We start from the raw sequence: 19,729 nt of genomic DNA on the forward strand, positions 1-19,729 counted from the left end.
CCTCATACTTCATAAATACTCTGTGCCTATTCCTTATATAAATAGCGAAGAAACCATATTTCCCAAATTTTATCATCTTGAGGAAATGGAAACTATCTAACAGAATGTTGGATGTTGCTTAGAAAGTACAGAAATTATTGTATAATCCAGCCTAAAAATCTTGTATAAATGGAAACTATGAAGCAACTTACTTAAATTACCACCGGTTTCTTATCTGATCAACCTTATGTCATTAATTTGCTAACTTGAGACCTTCTTTATTAGCTATCATAGAAAGTTTGGTAATATAAGACAATCTAGTTGATATGATTCTCACCATTACAATTGAGGCTAAGATCATATTAGAAACATAAATTCCTACAGTTACACATCAATATGACTTAAAAAAACTCTTTTGACAAATTGGAAATAAACATTTTTGAAGATAAGAAATTTCTTGCTCAGATATAAAAGATCATTCAAGACAGCCATTGAAATGCATATTAATTTTGATACAGATTCAAGATTTTAGGTGGAATAAATGGGAGGTCCCTTTTGCCTCTATTGAGACAATTAAGTCAATTAATTTGTAAGAAATGATTATTTTCACAATCTCAAAATTATAATCTCCTGACTCTATATGCTACATATTCCTAGAGCTAATGAATGAGTGGCCTGATCAATTAAGGTCCTTGCCTCACTTCTCACAATTGCATGGATTTTATCAGTGCTTGAGCTTCAGCATGTACCATCTCCTGCATGACTATGTAATGCTATTGTTTCAAGTTCAGTTACTGGGGTAGTTTACATTGAAATGCTTTTTACACTTTTCTTGTTATACTTTTAAATTAAATTAGCATTTGAAAGTACTTTTCATTATACTGAAAATTTCTGTTACACACAATCACCTTTTAAAAAATTGCCTCTATAATTTTGTTTTAACTCAGCTATGAGTTGAAATCCCCTTGTAATATTTATACTGGCAAATGGCAAAGCCTAAACTTGGTGTAGTATAACCACTGAAAAGGCAGTCATTTATTAGAGGCAAGCAATTGAAAGGACACAAGTGGACTATCAACAAACTTTTCAATAAAGTCAGGAAGCAGGCTATCAACACTTGAGCCATTCTTATTGTATCTGTTATCATAATTGACAGCTTGACGTAAAACCCTATCACATGCCTTCTGGGTAGGTATGTAAATGGATAAGAGGTCACTTTTCACATATGCTAGCTGGAAAGGAAACACATTTAAAGGAAGTTTCAGTCAAAATAATAGCTATGCAAATGCTTACCTTTTGGGCTAATTCTTAAAATTAAAAAGAAAAATCCTTCCATTGTCTGTCTTTTATCACTCATTCATTTGTTCTCTTACCTTTTCTGGTTACCAAAGGCTAATATGTAGATAACTATTCTCATTGATGTAAAAATAAAATTGTGTGCCATGTAGCCTTAAATTTCAGTCAACGCAAGGGAAAAGTTATCTACTTTTCTCAAAGTGTTTAAAAGATCTAAGTTGAATCAAGGACATTCTGAAGGTGTTTTATTTACAGTTATTTTAGTCTTAAATCTTGTTGGACTACACATTAAGAACAGGGTAGGAGAGGAACAATGATAGACAAACTGGTGCAGAGGGTGAGAACCAGGGATTAGGAGCCAGGATATTGGAGTGTTAGTGTTGATATGGAAGGGCACAGCTAACCTTGAACAAGGTCTTAAACCTTTTTCTCCTGGAAACTTATCTTGGAAAGGAAATTGAAGATGATGGATTCCATCTCTTGAAACCTTAAATTTTACATGTTAAAGTAGTCTTCATTAAAAAAGAAAAAGAAAAAGAAAAAGAAAAACCCTTTCATTTTCTTACTTATGATTTATGGTCAGTAACATTTACTAAGCTCATGGCTTATGCATATCTGTTTAACTTGATTTTGATTCTACTGTGCTAACTAAATTAAATCTCAAGAAGCATGGGTTTCAGAAATTGATATTAGAAATGACTTTAAGATACCAGAATGATTTTGGATTTTTTGTTGTTGTTGTTTTTTGTTTTTTTTTTCTCCTTTTCATCAGTTTTACTTTGAATACTTTGCTTGTTCAGTAAGCTTATATACTATTTATTCAGAGACCACTTCACTTGCTCTATAGCGGGTAATTATCAATAAAATAAAATTCTACTAATCCAGGCATTAAGAGAAAAATATGAATTCCCCCCAAAATCTGTTTTCTTGAGGCATCTGGAAAAATAAACTCAAGAGAACATAAAATATACCTTTCAAGATATTCTTGGGGTCATTATAAACCTAAAAGAAAAAAAGTGAAAAGGTAAATTTGCCTATGTTGATTTTTCTTTTTGCACTTAATGGCTTATTGGGTCAATTGAGAACTGTTGTCCTCAAGAGGGACTATTGGTGCAGCATCCTGTTTGCTGAGTCTCCCAAAGTAGAACATTTTTGTTAGCCTTCTTCTGTTCCCAAAGCTAATTGCTATGCATTTTATAAAAGCCCCGTTAATAAAAATGAAAGGCCCTCATTTGAATAAACAAACTTTTATTCTGAAATCACAAGCAGTATTGATTCTTTATGGTTATCAACTACTTATATAATTATTCGAGTATAGTAGCTTAGGTTTTTTTCCATCTAAGTAGGCTTTTGAGGGGAACCAGATGGTTCCCCATCCTTATGATTGGGAGACAGTCTCATTTGAATTGTGTAGGAACAAGGTTCTCCCTTCAGAGACTTCATGGACTCCATCCTAAGAACATATGCAGTGAAAATTTCACCTTCACTTCTTTCTTAGTACTTTGGACTATTTTAGCCTGACCATTTATTGTTAACTTCTTTGGGAAGAAATCCTATATCTTTTTCTTAAAATATTGGTTTTTTAGTTGTGGATGGACCTTTATTTTATTCATTTATTTGTATGTGGTGCTGAGAATCGAACCCAGTGTGCCTTACACATGTGAGGCAAGCAGTCCACCACTGAGCTACAACCGAAGCCCGAAATCCTATATTTTTACTTCACTTTTTGTTTGCTTTTGGAATTCTGGGCATAGTCAGTTTAATATACATCTTACCTTAATTATTTAGATAACTTAAGTTCATATTGGTGGGTGTATATAAAGAATTAAAATGATTTATATGAGTAAGCATTTTTTAAGGAATATGAATATGATCAGGTTTGACTTAAAGTCTGACTGAGAAGAAGAAGAATTTCTCCCCACCTCCACATAAAAACACATGATTTAACAGATCAAGTTTGAACTCACTTATGCTTTGTGTTTTAAAAAAGTTTGATTACAATGACAGGGGTGAATACCTATTTTTTAAGAGAAAATACTTGGAAAAATCATTAAGCTGTTATTAAAGCTTTGAACTAAGGAATTTATTTATTTTGATAAATGAAAACCGTGTATTTATGTGCTACATAAAATTAAAGTTTTAAAATTTAATTAAAAAATAACAATTGATAGCTGAATTATCTGACATCTGTCCTCTAATAGGACAGAAGCTGAGGAATCACTACCCTAAACTCACAAAAGACTATTACTTATTCTTTTAAATTTATTTAAAGACTAATATAAAGTTATTTTTATTAGGACTATTGAATTATAATAATATTCTATTTAACACATCCCCCAATTAACTACACTTAGTGTTAATCTTCCAATACCTATAGACTGTTGCTTGGTCAGGTCTGTATTGGCCAAATAAGATTTTTAGGAATAGATTTTCTTAGACATGACTATCAAGGGAATCTTTAGTGAATAGGTAACTTTTATTTTAATTATTTATTTCCCTTCCCCACACTATAACCATCAAAATGTCACTTTAATCAAACAGTCCTTAAATGAAAAATGTCTTTTACAAAAAAAAAGCTTATTAATTAAAAAAAATAGACTCTTACTCGGGTAATCTGACTGAACATATAAACATAAGTGTGCCTCCTCAGAAACTTTTGAAAATTGTGATAATGCTGGTCTACTATCTAAATAGGCAAATAAATTTAAATTATATTTTAAGTTTTTAGCCACTGAAAAGAAATTAATTTAATGCTAATTAATATCCTATCAACTTCTTTGAAATTACTGCTAAATATTTGACTATTTTGATTAATTTTTATTTATTTAAGCATATTTTCTGTTTAGGAAAAATATTTCTCGGGTGTGTGTGTGTGTGTGTGTGTGTGCGCGCGCGCGCTCCCACACACACACACACACACACACATCTTAAGGATGGATAAAAATGAATACCTCTAGTCAGGTCTAACCCTTTTGAGACTGTTTAGGAAAGAATAGTCCAAAAATATGGTGATTTAGATGTTTAGCATGTGAACAAAGCTAGCCTACAGGGGGCATTTTTAGGGATGGTAAAACAAACAAAAAATGAGCAACTTTAACAACAAAAACCTAACCAACTACATAATATTTTTCCAAGATCTTGTACCCTACCAGTTGTCTGTGAGACAGTATCCAATCCTGAGTGACACTCAGATTCCTTTGGTTTTGTGGAAGTATGGTTACTTTCTGAAAACTTTAAACTGAGCATCCCGTAGAAACTAATCTGTTAGCAATTAACAGAAGTAGGATATTCTGTGTCTAAATGTAGCCTCCCTTCCTGAGAATTTTAAGTAAGTAAAAACTAGCATTTTTCATTGATAAGAATAGGATCAATAAGTGGTCTCTAAGGTAATCTTTATGCAAAGTCAAGTTTCTTGAACTGTTTTTAGATTTTCATAGCCCTTTTATAACTTGTATTTTGAAATAGACAATCGGTTTACTCTATTATTGTTAAAAATAAACAATTTATCCCATCATATTGAATTTCTATTAGATGACCCATTTTGAGAACTTCAAAAAATCTTGCCATATTGCTTCTCACACACAAGACTGAATAAATTTACTTCTTTGAAATAGTAAAAATATGTCATCCATTTGAGTAAAAACTAACTACATTATTCCCTTTTATGTAAATATTATGGTCAATTTTAAGATTTCTTATTTTTGTTTCTAATTTAATAATTTATGACTTCTTAATGTTGTATTTCCTGAACAGAATCTACATATCTATCAATGCATGTGTCTGCCTGTCGATCCATCTATATAAGGGAATTTTTTAGTTTTATAAATTATAAAATCACTTTTACTTAAAATATCAGCACAATTAAAACATATATTTTGGAAAACTTTGACTGTAATATTGGATATTCAGAAGAAAATTGAACAAAAATTGTCATTCTGAAACTCCAAAATCCCCCTTCCTCAAGAGTGTGCAGAAAGTTGAGAGTCTGATAGGAAAAGATGCTTAATAGCCAACTTTTAAAAGCCATAATGTTAGAAAAATAGATAAAACAGTTTATCACAAGTTTAAAGGCATTTTGGCTTCAATCATCATCCTGAAATTCTCTCTGAAAAGTATCAGACCAGGTTTCATGGATAGTAGTGAAGAAGGCCTTTTCAATGCAGGATGAATTTTCAATGCAGGGTAGAATTTGACTTTTAGATTTTAGAACCTGAAAAATGAAATCCCAGCTTTAGGGAAGATTTTTCAGCTATCTAAAGGTTAAAAATCATGGTTTTCTACTGTTTCCCCCCAAAGTCAGATAAGTTTACTTTCTTAAGCATAAAAATAAGCAATATATCTTTTCAATAAATCTGCTAGCACTGTAGGGCAGCTGTTAACCAAACAGAGCTGGATAGGGTTACTCAAGGATCTCTGAAGGGCAGAGCTGATGATTCCTGGATCTGGGAAGAATTTGTTTCAGCTTGTATTCAGTGCATTCCTCACTTTCTTCAGATGTAGTAAAGTATTTTAAATACCACTGCTCTGAATTTAAAATAAAAATAGAAATTCTTATCAACTCTTTCCAAATAAGGTCACTTTAAGTAAAACACAGTTAGTAAACACCTAAAATTGAACACCTTGATGCTTGAATGCGTAAGTTAGGGTGAATGTCTATGTAGGGTGGGTCTTTTTTCCTCTAAACTGCATGTCTTCTTGTTTTGCAAACTGCATGCTTAAAGGTATTGATTATTTTATTCAGTGCAGATAATTTGTATGTTGCATAGAAAAAAAGCATTTTTATTTTCTTTCTAAAATATATCTCTCTATTGAACATTAACGTTTGCTTTTATTTCAGCTCAATTTGTACTCTAATAATGGCTAATTGTTATGTTCTAAGCACTTGTTTCTCTTGTATGCTTTAATTAATAGAGAAGCATATTGCAATAGCTTTTTCTAAAAAAAGAGTCTAAGGAATTTTGCTTTTCAGAATAAGATTTTCTTTTGCTTTTTTTTTTTTTTTCTTTAAGTTGCCTCTTGGGGAAATAAGGTTAATGCCATATACAGTACTAGTTTGCATGTGTTCATTTAAATACTAAAAACTGTAGTACTGCTCGATCCATATCTGACTGCTAGGTTTCAATTGACAGCTGAGGATTTGTGACTGGACCATGAATCAAAACGGCAGGCATTTATACCCCAGTACCAGTGAGGATACATTGGGAATTACTTGGCAAAGGTAACATTTTAATTATTTCCAACCCTACACTTACACCTCAAACTTCCATGACCTATAGTGTTTGTTTTTAACTAGTTTTACGGAAAATATATGTTAAAAATTTAGTTGTTTTGGCTATGCCATTCCTCCTCTCCTTCCCCTCTCCTTTATTTCCTATTTAAATGCAACATCAATTTAATTCCGGACTATATAGCATATGCTAACTGATCATTGGAATTTCTAAATATTGTGAAATGTTTGATAAAATTTATAATATTTTTGGTGGGGGAGGGGGTGGAATTTGACTTTTACATTTTAGAACCTGAAAAATGAAATTCCAGCTTTAGGGAAGATTTTTCAGCTATTTGAGGATAAAGCATTGGTCTTTCACATTATACATTCTTCTCATTTTGACTGTTTCCTTTACTGCTGCCTCTAAGCCATGTTACTATTCATTTATTCCTTTGTCAGAGAGGAAAAGCTAGAAGAAAAATTTCAAGTTATTCAATTTGATTGTTACTAGCAGCACTCAAAAAATTTTGGAGTGGGAAGACTGTTAGAATCAGTAGCTATGAAGGAATTTGGTTTAAATAAAGTGTTAGTTTGTTCATATACTAATGTAACCCATTGAGGGTTGATTTAATTTGGTTGGCTAAAAAAATCATTCCAAAACTTCATTTTCAAAAGCAATTTGGATACTGTTTCATGTGTTGGTTTTAGATAGTAAGTAGTTCCAAGGTAGCTTCATATGTGTTATTTTATTAAATTATTTCAAATCGATAAATCAAATAATTAAAATTCATGGTAGAATCATATGTATTAAGAAATAAAAATTTTTTGCAATAGAGAGTAAGTCATTCCTTGAGTTCACCAAAAGTAGAGTCAACTTAATTTTTCAGCCCTGCTATGATTGTGATCCTTCCTTTACAGAAAATGCCTATACGAAGTCACATGCTGAGATATTAATTATGATAGAGCTCGTTGCTCATCTCTATGTTGGTTGATAGAAACTGATGAAGAGTAATGTTTGAGTCAGATTAAATGTCTGCATTTGCTCAGATAAAAATTAAGAAAATTATTTTTATTGTTTTTCAAAAACATTTGATGGCTTTTTAGTAATTCAGTATCTAAATGATTACAGTAGGACTTTTACTTTTTGAAGAGTGACAAACCATCAAATTTAAAAATAGATACATTTTTACCTATTATGATCCTGCCCTAAAGCTTGTGTTATTCTTCCTTTTGGAAAAAAATACATATAATTACAAAAAAGATGATAAACTCAGTGGAAGTATCTTATTTAAATAGCCTTAATGACTAATAGTGTTAATTACATTTAATAAAAGTATCTTATTAAAAAATCTGAATTAATAAACTTTTAAAAGTTAACTTAATTATGTTTGATAACACACTGTTTGCATTTTGTTTTATTAAAAAAAAAAAACTCCCTGTATTCCATTATCTGCCCATCAATTAGCAAAATGGCTCGTGTCTACATACAAGCTTGATATATATTTATATATATATATATATAAGAATTTCAAGTCAGAATGAAATGTACTTATGTTTGTAAGTGTTCCTATAGTTGTCTGAACTTCCACAACTGTGGATTACTTATTGGCATTTACTTAATCTAAAATTGGATAGCATCTCGGAAATACATTAAATCCAATAAAGATGTACAATTTCACCTAATTCCTCATAATTTTTTGAATCAAAGTTGATATCCCCCCAAAAGAAAAGGTGAGTGGACAATGAATCAGAACACACGTATGTGGAGTGAATGAATATGATAACTAAACTCAGCTCTGAGGGGGGTATTGTTCATTTCACAAAGCCTCTTCTTGGTGAAAAATTGATATGGTAATCGGTTTCAGGTCATAGAAGACAATTCAGAATTAATATTTCTTTTTTTGTTTTCCAGTCTCAAAAATAGTAGATTTTCTTTGGGTTAGTAGATAATGATGTGTAGAATGGCCTTTAGTGATTCATACAGCTCTTAAGCAGGCAGTTTTGGGTTTGTTTCTTCCCTTTTTGTGATGACTCAGAAAGCGCATAATTGGTGATGGCAGGCGTCTTGCTTATACATTCGACAGGGATTTATTGCATCTCTGTGTGGGGCTATCTTAAACACTGTGATGGACAAGACATCCACAGTTCTTAAAATCTAAGTATCAGGCAGTTTAGGATAAATATACTCAAACAAGACAGCAATTCACTTTGTTTTGTTACCTTTTTCAAATATGGACACAATCCATATTTTATAACACAAATATGCCATGTCTGTGGCTTTGGTGGCTTTATGTGTAATTTATAATTTGTGCCCTATAGATTTTTAAAAAATATCTTTATTTTATTTTATTTATTTTTAATGTGGTGCTGAGGATGGAACCCAGAACCTTGCACATGGTAGGCGAGCGCTCTACCGCTGAGCCACAATCCCAGCCCATCCTATAGTTATTTTTAAAACTTAGTGGGTTTTCTTTCTTCTAGATATAATATTGCAAAGGGAAATAATAACTATAACCCTACTACTATTTTTTTTTTCAATGCTAGGTATGGAACCCAGGGCATCATGCATCTTAGGCAAGTGCTAAACCACAGAGCTATACTCTCGGTTCCTGTAGAACTACCACTTAAATATATATATTTGTGTGTGTGTATATAATATACATATATATATTTCTATATATATTTACTTATTTTTTAGTTGTTTATGGACTTTCATTTTATATATTTATAATGCAATGCTGAGAATTGAACCCAGTGCTCATCCATGCTAGGCAGGTGCTCTACCACCGAGCTACAACCCCAGCCCCCTGGAACTACCATTTTTAAGGCAGATCATAGATATTTAAAATCTCGTGGGCACAGCTGCAGTTTTGCAATCATCTCCATAGGGTGAAAATATACAACAAATGTAGATATGGTCAACCAGAGAATTAAATAATTTAGCTCTGACCTGATGGAATAGAGAAGATACCATGGGTTATTTTTGTTGTGGGTGTTGCTTTTTTTTTTAATAAAGGCAATCCCTGGAGACTTTGTAGTGTTTCCATATGGCTTGGTGCAGTTTGAATTGTCTGTTGTTTGCTGCCATCTCACTAGTTTATGGTTGCCTTCTCTTCCTCTTCATGCCAGTTACCCTCTTGAGGTGTTTGCATGTCATTTAATGCAGCTCCTTTTTGGGAATGAAAATGGCCAGGAAGCTGTGTAAGTAGTATAATTAAAGCTGGAAGAGTTCCTCTGTCCTTCCCCACCCTACCTCAGGCTGTAAACATTCCCTAAGGAACCAGAGCTGACTTTTGGAAAGTTTTCACTGCCTTCCTAGGGTGCAGCCTGAAGGTGTTTTGTTGTTTTGACCTTAGAATTTTGTGAGCCATTTTTCTCTGTGTGTGTGTGTGTGTGTGTGTGTGCACGCGCGCGCATGTGTGTTTGTGTGGTCTTGAGCTAAGGAGCTTCTTGTACCTTGAGAGCTCAGTTAACTGCCATTAACACAGAATAAAATGTTGATGAAGATCTGTCTCACTTTCGTGTCAGTGAGAATGGGTTCCACTCCTGGGAGGGTCATAGGTGCCAGATTTGCTCAAGCTAGGCACTGATGTGTCTGTGATAGGCACTGATCCGTCTGTGCTTTGTTCTATGTGGACAAAACACTTTCTTTTTGCATATGTGCATTCTGTGGGCGTAAACACATACAGCAGGTACTCTCTAACTGGCTTTCTTTCTTGAAACTATAAGCAGAACTTTACTTGTACTATTGAATATGAAAGAGCAATATAATTGAATAAAAAAGAAAGCTGAAGGACAATCCAAGAATAATATAAACATAAGTTATTTTAAAACATTGGAGGGAGTGCTTTATGCAAAAGAGAAACTGGATTTATTGTTTCATTCTCCTTTCTCCCCCTTCACCCTTTTCAAGAAGACGCAAAGCCACAAGTGAGGGTTGCATGTGTCTGATGGCTTATATAAACATGGAAGAAGCCTTCAGATGGCTAAAATAAACATGCGCGTGTTACTGAAGGATATGTTTACACAAACCATTTGCTCAGCCTCTGAAATAATGAATAAATGAAGATTTTACTAAAATAATTGGAAGGATTTTTGTGTCTCTGCTGATGCCATAATTGAATGGCACCGAAAAGACTTTTATCAGCTCTTTTCGGTGTCACATGTGTTAGCAGTTCCTTTCCATGAGTTCAATACTTCATTTTGTAGTTACTTTACACATGTTTTTGTAAGAAATTGTCGTTTATTACTGCAATTCTAGAGAGTTGCTTGATTTCCCAAGAGAAATTTAGCAGCCAGTAAAGGTTATTTGGATCTGCTTGGCCAGGAAAGAGAGGGCAAAAAGGAAGGAGTAACAGTGTTCATTTCATATATATATATGTGTGTGTGTGTATAAAACTTTCTTTGCATAACATGGCCCTTGTCCATAACATTTTCTTGGTAAAATGTATGCTCTCAAAAGGCTTAAGAAGGAATATTGAAGCAAAAATAATTCTCAATATTGGGTTGCAACTGTATGTTCATATGCACATAAATGTATGGATATATCTATGCATAAGTGTGTAAGTGTGGATATAAGTGTGGCTATATCCACAGATTTGTGGCATGTGTGGGGTAGTGGCAATACATGGCCTGTTCTTAGGTGGAATTAAGAGTTAACTTTTGTTTCAACATTACACTTAGGCCATCCCCGAGAATTGACTAGGTTAGCATTTCCTGCTCTCAGTTTGTTATCTTGACACATAACTATAATACAACAGCTGGGTTGTTCCTGGAGTTCCTGGGGGGAGCTTTATTCTCAGAGTGCTGAGTTTCCTTTTCAGCTGTTAGCTCTAAAGTGTGTTCAGAATGTACAACTTTTTATACACATCCTGGGCCCCTAGCACCACTCTGGGACCATGATAGAAGTGCTGATAAGATAGATGAATGGAAGAAACTTTGGTTCAAGGCAGAAAATTGAAAAAGCCAAAATTTCACATGATAATTTTTGCTAACAGGGCTGCTAACCAGTATTGCTCTCCCCATGTGAACATTCTCTTGAAAGGAATTCCTTTCTATTCTCATCAAACTTATTTGCACCTGTTATGAAATCAAAAACTAGAAAGGTTACCATTCTTAAAAATGATCTTGATACGGTTTTCACAAACACACAATGTCTCTGATCTGGCTGTTGAAAAATACATTGGGATTTGTTGTAGTTTTTGCCTAACTTCGCCCATTTATAAAGAAAGATTTGTGCAATACGACATTTCCTTTTTATCTAGGCAAACTCTTCAGAACACTTCCTAAGAAATTAATTGTATTCCAGCCAGACTTGCCTGCTGTCATCCCACAGGAAATGGGTCAGCAATCCATTAAGATGCCATTAGATAATCTAATTTGGAACTTAATCTCTAAATTAACCATGCTCCATACTTGAAGCATACTTGAGAGAAAGAAAAAAAGTTTACGTTTGAATCGATAGGGGAGCCGAAGCGTGAAGAAGGCTGTTTGTTTTTTCTGTAGCTGTGGTCACGTCTCAAGCCGTCTGGTAACCAGGAGAAACCAGACATGATGTAATTCCAGATTGAACTTGAACTTCAGGGACTTAGGATGGGGGAACAATGGGCCATAGGAATCAATAATGTCCATTTTCCACATGATTATGTTTGGAGCTTTAAGTTAACCTTTATGGGAGAAGCAGCAGGATCGGCAGTGTGACCAAAATGAGATGATCCAGAGACAAGATGTTAGAGGAAAGAAAACAACTTTTTCCGTGATATTTTCTGAGCAGCACTGCAGATTCCAGCAGGATTAGAAAAGTTCCCGCTTTGCAGTAAACCGGTGGCCTGTTCAGAGCACTCTTTGTTCGCTTAGGTAGGACAAACTTAATCTTACGTTTCCTGTCAGATGATTTTTGGCAGCGCTCCTGGAGAGGGAGGAGCATGATTCACAGCACTCCCAAATGTAAACCTTTCTGATTAACCCTTTGCAACAAAAGGAAGTCTATCAAACACCTACCTTACGTGAAGATGTTTTACATAAAGTGCTGTATTCTCACTGTTGGTCCCTGAGGAATGAGCTCCTTCAGCAGCCAATGCACCATTTATTAGTTTACCTTTTTTGAACCTCATGTTTACTAGAGCTGTGAGTAGGTGTATTGTGAATTTTTAGTGGTATTTAAATAACAAAGCTCATGAGTGAATAAATATAATAAACACCATGAATTATAAAAGAAAAGGCAAAAGCCCATTGAGGTTTGAGAAATTGAAAAACACAAAGGTGGAATAGTCAGAAATTGTCGAAAGTTAGGCTTGTTCACTTTGTTTTACAAGGACGATCTCTGCACATATGAACAGAGTAAAAGGCACACTATCAAAAAGCATTCAGTTTCTTAATCCTTGGTAACTTTATTTCAGAATTCTGATACCAATAAGTTCTATCCCTTAGACGTGAAATTGGGCAAGTAATGCTGATTTTTGCTTTGAAATAAAAGTCATTTGTGAAATAATCACTTTTTGCTTTTGCATAAAACTTATATTTCCATTTAACTTAGTATGCCTTGGATGATTTTCTGTAGTGAAAGGCACTATGTTGAAGCACCATTTTTGTAGAGAATTTTGTCTGCTGTTGAAGAATCACATATGCAAATAAGAGGAGCAAGTAGCACTTATAACAATAGCTTTGAAAAGGAGCCTAGGGGTGGAGAGGAATACAGACTAGAGAAGGAGGCTGGAAATCAACATGTGGGCTTCTCCACTGTCGCATATCTGTAGGAGGAGATAAAATTACTACTGTAAGCCTGACTTTCCACAGCTTCATAAGTTGCTGTATATGTGTGCATGTGTGTGCTGTATCATATTTATTAGTTGTCTTCATATTAATTCTCCACCTTTCACTTTCAGCTCTAAAAAAGGGAAAAGATAATTTTTTAAAAATCTACTTAATTTGCCCTATTGAGGGAAAGAACTTTTTCTTATTATTGTTTAAATTAAACATTCTAAGGAAATAGACTTTTGTTACTTTTAAGGGTATAGATTGCCTTGTTGAAGGATCTTTTAGGATTATGTAGAGCTTTTTACTGAAAAAGTATAGTAATTTAATACTTAGTTGTAATGGTCCCATATGTGAGGGCTTTTCTTACCTTGTCCTCTTCATTAGATTAAATATTTCACTGGAATGTTCCATTATTTTACTTAGAACATGCTAGCACTCAAGCATGGTAAAGTTAACCCTCAATTTAGCATGCCCCAGTACCAAAAAACATCTGAAATAATTGAATATAAACTAACGAGTTTTGATGGCTTACTGTTTTGATGTTATTTTCAAAACTGTTGGTCCCCAAGGAGTAGCAATAAAGAAGGCTATTTACCTACTTAGTTAAGAAACAAATACATTTCTCTTTCATTACTATGAAAGTGCTATTGCTTGTAGTTAGAATAATTCCATGAGCCACCTGCAGTTTATGATATTTGGTGTTTCCCAGAGAGCCCACAAGAGTACTTTGCAGATCAGGTAAGAGCTAGCCAGGGAGCTTTCTGATACAGATTATTACAAATAGTAATAATCATTAGAAATCATCTGGCATGCAAATAGGATCATTCAGATGGCAATAATGATCCTTAAAAATGGGAAAAATAAATCGAAGGAACCTAAGATCTATATAAGCCCTTGTAATTTTTGCTTTCAGTCTGGCCTGGTCTGAAAAGGAATTGAAAGCAAATTATTGACATACATATTTGTACATCCATAAAAAAAAGACACATATTTCTTTCAACTGAAAAGCAACAAGGATTAGATGGATAAAATACAGTTATTTATGCTGAAGTTTGGGCAAGAGTTATACTTCTATGGAAATTTCAGTGTGTCTAAGTAATATGGACCTTTGTTTATTGACTCTTAAAAAAATCAGTTGTAATATAAACTATTATCCAGTTTTTTTTTCCTTTTTTTTCTTTAAAAGAAAGTGTATTTCACAAAAGACGCAGCTGACGTGAAATGTATAGGTTAAAAGCATAGATCCTAAGTCCACACTGCTAGAGGGAAAATCATGGTTTACACAACACAGTGGCAATATAAGCTGGGCGAGATGCTTAACTTCTTAGCTCAGTTTCCTCATCTCTAAAATAACAGATAAAGACACTTTCTCCTAGGTTTTCTGTGGGGATTAAAAGCTTTAAGTAGGTCAATCACATAAAACAGAGCCTGGCAAATAATAACCAGTATCTAAGTGCTAGCCACTGGTATATTTATTATATTTATTATCTTTGTTCTAAAGTAACATTAATAGGTTCAACTTAAATGCTACCCATTTATTTCTTCCACTGGTCTGAGTGAGCATTTTTTTCACAAAGACATGATTTGCCTTTATATTATATTAAAGCAAGCAGCCACAGCAAATGCACACATATACAATCAAGGACAACATGATTTTTAACTTAATGAATATTTACCTAACACACCATACCTGATTTTTCCAGACATGCCTTTAGCAATCAATAGGGAAAATTATTTTGCGAGAGGTACTAAAACCTGTATATTAATATTGTGTCAAGAATTAGAGTGTTTAGGAAAAGAACTAAAAAAAAACCCAAAAAAACCCCAAAAAAAAACAAAAAACAACAACAACAAAAAAACAACCCTTCAGTCTTGGAGATTATCTGAAACTGGTACAAAAGAACTAAAGGCAAATTCTGTTAAGATACCTATTTTATACATTCCTCATGCTTTCCAGACCATTTTTATTTTATCACTATTTATAAATAACATGGCTGTTGGTACAGTTGAGTTTATATGAATATTTTCAATTCTTGGTGCTTCATTTTTTAGTATTTTTTAAGCTTCTTGAAAGAGCACTTATTGTTTTTGAAGTAAATGTAGTATACAAAACCCGAACGGATAATACTGCTATTCTTCTGAAAAGTACTAATGTATTGGATACTCTGACATTTTATAAGTTGTCTAACAAATGGAATGTCCAATTCATTATCAAATAAACATGTACTAGTAATAAATGAATTTTGCCAGTTTCAAGTAGCTCTTTTTGTTTTAATCACCCAAAACTAATAGAAAAGATGAAATTTTTCACTTTGGTTCCTGATTCAACTCAAGGACTTAATATGTTTATTTGGTACTCTGTGGTTCTTCATGGGTTAGAGTGTTTAAAGCTAATAGACCAATCCTTTTGGGCCTCAAAGACTCAGTCACAGGACACATTAAACAACAACAACAACAACAACAACAACAACAACAAAAACCCATAACCATCAAATGTTGGTTTGGCTGCAGAGAACAATTTTCTCTCTTTCATTGAAAGATAAAAGATCATGGATTCCTTAGATGCAAAGAACAACTATTTTATCCAATTTTCCTAGGCTAAAAAATATGTAAATAGTGTATCATTTTTAAAGGGAGAAGTGGGTACCTTCTTCTCTTTTAGTCCTGATTATAGTGTTACCCTAGAAAACTTCAACTACATTTGTTTCTAAAGGAAACAGGTTCATAGAATTTCAGGGTACTTTGCCATCCTGCCTGTTGAGGGCCACAGCCAAGTCAGGATTACGCATGGCATTTTTGCCTGAAGTAGTGGTTGAGAGGTGACGCCAGCAAGCCATTAAGATGATGACTTTTGAGTTCTCGAGGAGTTGGAGTTCCCGTTGAGTTCCGGTTGAGCTCTCGCGGGGATTCCTGAAGAGTTCGCGTTGTGTGGTGGGAGTTCCGGTTGGTGTGTGGTGTGTTCATGGAGGAGCCACGTGGGTGGCGTTCTGGAGAGTTTCCCGGGAGTGTGCTGGTGGAGTTTGGAAATAAAGTTTGTTCCTGCTTGAGTGGCTCGTGATTTGTGCCCAGCCAGACTGCGGCACCTGCCCAACCACATATTCAGTGCACAAATCTCTCTTCTTCAGTATTAGCGAGGTTATGATTCAGCTTGTGTGGAGTCTTGGAAGCTCATTGTATACTGAAGTAAATATATTTTGCCTTCAGAAAATTGTTAAAAGCTCTTTCTAATGTTGGATCAACATCTCATTCAGGGCCTCGAACTTGCTAGGCAAGTGCTCATTCCTAGCAACATCTGACTTTCTAAGAAGGCAATATATTATAGTGAAATGGCCATGGGAATCAGACAGAATTGATTTATTATATCTGAGGACTAGTGGAGACTGAACAACTTGCCTCAGTTTCCTTAGTGAAATGGGGAAAATTGTTGTCATTTCAAGAGTTCATTGATAGAGGGAAGTGACATAGCATATGTAAAACACCAAAGATGTCACCTTGCTCTTAGTGGTCTTCAGCATGGTTGTCCTGGGAAAATTTCCCCCTTTGTGCTCATTTTATCCATGTGAATCTTACAGAGGAAGTCTGAATTTCTTTCTGATTCCACTGTTCTGTCTTACCTGTTGCCCTTAAACTGTTACTTTAATAAAGCAACACCATTGAGTCCGTTTCTCTTGAAGAGTGATGCCAAGAAGCACATTGCTCCGGGGGGTAGTCTTATCAGTATAAAAGAAGCAGGGCTATCTCCCACCACTAATATTCTCAAGATCAAAATAATTTGTTTCCTCTTCTCTCTCTGTGGAGGAGCTATATCATACATTTGTTCAAAATTATGTGAAAATATTCTCAATGAGATATTTTATTTTTGAATTTTTGAATTTTGATTTAGCTTCTATATATTTTGTTTATAATGAAGTATCTCATATAGAGAGAGTAGAAATCAGTAGGGCGAGTTGCACTTTGTATTAAAATACTTTGTGCTTTTTTTTTTGTAATGCCTGACTTTTCACATAGTACTTACACTTTCTTCTCCCCACTTCTTCTTCTCTTTCTCCCTTCCTTTTCCTCCTCCACTTCCTTCTTCTTTTTCTTTTTTTAGTGATCATGGCCAGTATATATTATATTTAAAGATGTTCTCTCAACTTTCAAATGTGTTCATCTTTACTTTGCCCAAAGAAAGATGATTTGACTATTGAAAATTAATGATAATAAAGTAAATGCAAGCTTGAAGACATATCAATGAAGTAGCTGCATTCAACCTCCTTTCAGAGTTAGATTCTCATGACTCTTACTAGGTAGCTAGGTAGATGACAGATTGTTGAATTGAACATATGATTTTTCATATAATTCTCATTTCACCATAAATTACATATAACTTACATGTAACTAATTTGTGTAAGAATATGTGTGTTTATTTTATTCATACATATGACTATTTGCATTAGTATATATATATTTTTAACACTTTACAGTGTAGCTGTGAAGCAGTGCACCCTGAGATGGGCCCGGGCTGCCAAGCGACTGTTCTGCCTACTGTGACAAACTTCAACTTACACAGGTTCCCTCTCTCTAATTTCCCACCTGGGGTGCAAGCTGAACTCATTTGTGGTTTTCAGAAGAACATGATAGTAAGAACTAGAAAACACAACAAATTCCCCTAGAGGCAGAATTGGCCTAAGAAAACTTATTTTAGTTGTTGGTGGTAGTTTTTCTTGAAAGTTCCATATCCACAGTGAAGAATGAGCCTGTCTCATATTTGGCAAAGACATTTGTTGCAATGCCCACGTAGCGGATGTTGGATGTTTCACACTTTGGGGGTTAGTGCAGGAATATGCTTTCTCCTACAAACAACATTCAAGCAGCTGGAGGGAGTGCTGCTGCATATTCTTTCCAGCCACTCCCCTACCCTGTATCTACATTTTATTAATAATAGAATATAATTTACCTGTGACTACTTCAAATGAATGGGAGTGCACTTGGACTTTTTCTTTCTTTCTTTTTTTTTTTTTAATATCCAGAAGAGTAAATGAAGGGTTGCTATTTCTGAATATATTTGGACTGAGAAATTAAAATCAAAGTTGCTTTTAGGGAACAAAAATTTTAAAATCTTCTTTTCCCTTTTACCTGCTCTGTTAAACTGAGAACTAGAGCAGAGACAAATATAGAATTTTAAGACATCAACTTTCCTGTGGATGAATTAGATACTGATGGGATTTTTTTTAAAGGGATGGTACCTCAAATATATATTTGATTTATTTTCCCCTGAGGGCTAGAAGGTAAATGGAGACCATTTTTATTTTGTCCTCTCCACCCCACCGGAGTCCTGTTGAGAGGATTTATTGCGAGAGGGAGAATCTTCCAGAATCAGTGATACAAGGTAGGCTGTCTTGAGGAGCCCCCTGACCCTTTTCCCCCAGGCCATGGCCTAATAAAATAAACTGTCAATTGTTCTCACAGCATATCATTTCATAATGAATACTTTAGAACAATGCTTATGGGCCTGAGCATTGTGTTTGATTAGCCCATTCACTTTGATAGCCCAAATGCTGAATAGCACAGCGGGATCCTAGCAGCAAGTTCCAAAGGAAGTCCAATCATTTCTGTGATGCTTGCCCTGTAGAAACAGATCATCTCAGCCAAGCTCTTCATGTATCATTGACCTGTTAGGTGAACAACTCAACCTCACAGGGACACACAGTATTCTTTATGGGCAGAGTCGCTCTCGTTTGTTTTTGCCAGTGAATGAGCAGTTCTAGCTAAACCAAGTGTGGCACTGTGGGTATTCCTGCCTGCCTCTTGGATACAAAGGCCTAGTGCAAGTGTTGCTTTTTTCCCCCGTTAAATTGATTTTTTTTCTTGTTTCCATTTGAGATGAAACTATTAAAAATATTACTATATATAATCTCAAATCCATTCTTCGACCTCCTCCTCCTCTTACCAGGAAGTATATTCTGATGAAGGGCCCCACTTCTGCAGGTCTTGCACGCCCCTCCCTTACCCAGAACTGCAGAGCTTCAGGATGGCGGTCACCCAAGGGCTTCCACAGGGTGGAGTCTCCAGCCACCAGCCTGTGGCACTATCCAGCCTTCGTTGCATTGCTTTGCAGCCCGCCACTCACAGTGCCTCTGAAGCGTGTTTCCCCTGGAGTGACTAAGCATCTGAGGCTTGTCTAAGGAAAAAATAAAAGGCAGTGAAGGAGATTGTACATAAAGACATGGCAAAAAAATAAAAAATCTTAATTATAGCAATATAGTTATTGGGCAATGTTCGGGTGGGCAGCTCCATTAAAAAATATGTGAATGAATCTGTGAAGCTGCAAGTAGCAAGAAGAGCGGAAGGTCTTCTTAATGAACCGCCTACCTTGTAGACAGTAATTTGTACACTGTATAGTTTTGTTAAGAATTTTTTTTTTAAATTAAAATTCCCATGTTTGTAAAGCTAACTTTTTAACAATTATAATGGAACTATATGTTGTTTCCATTTTTAAAGTAAACA

The 19,729-nt window shown here is 34.6% G+C and overlaps 1 protein-coding gene across 1 annotated transcript in view; it reads left to right on the top strand.

Moving 5' to 3' along the window:
• LOC143386177 (nuclear factor 1 B-type-like) overlaps nucleotides 1-19,729 on the top strand; it is a 123,475-nt gene that overhangs the window by 98,928 nt on the left and 4,818 nt on the right. Inside the window, exon 10 of the mRNA XM_076841445.1 lies at nucleotides 6,405-6,493. Within this exon, the coding sequence (XP_076697560.1) occupies nucleotides 6,405-6,493 (89 nt within the window). The remainder of the gene's footprint in view (nucleotides 1-6,404; nucleotides 6,494-19,729) is intronic.

This window comes from Callospermophilus lateralis, unplaced genomic scaffold (genome assembly GCF_048772815.1).
Source record: "Callospermophilus lateralis isolate mCalLat2 unplaced genomic scaffold, mCalLat2.hap1 Scaffold_98, whole genome shotgun sequence".
Lineage (NCBI taxonomy): Eukaryota > Metazoa > Chordata > Mammalia > Rodentia > Sciuridae > Callospermophilus > Callospermophilus lateralis.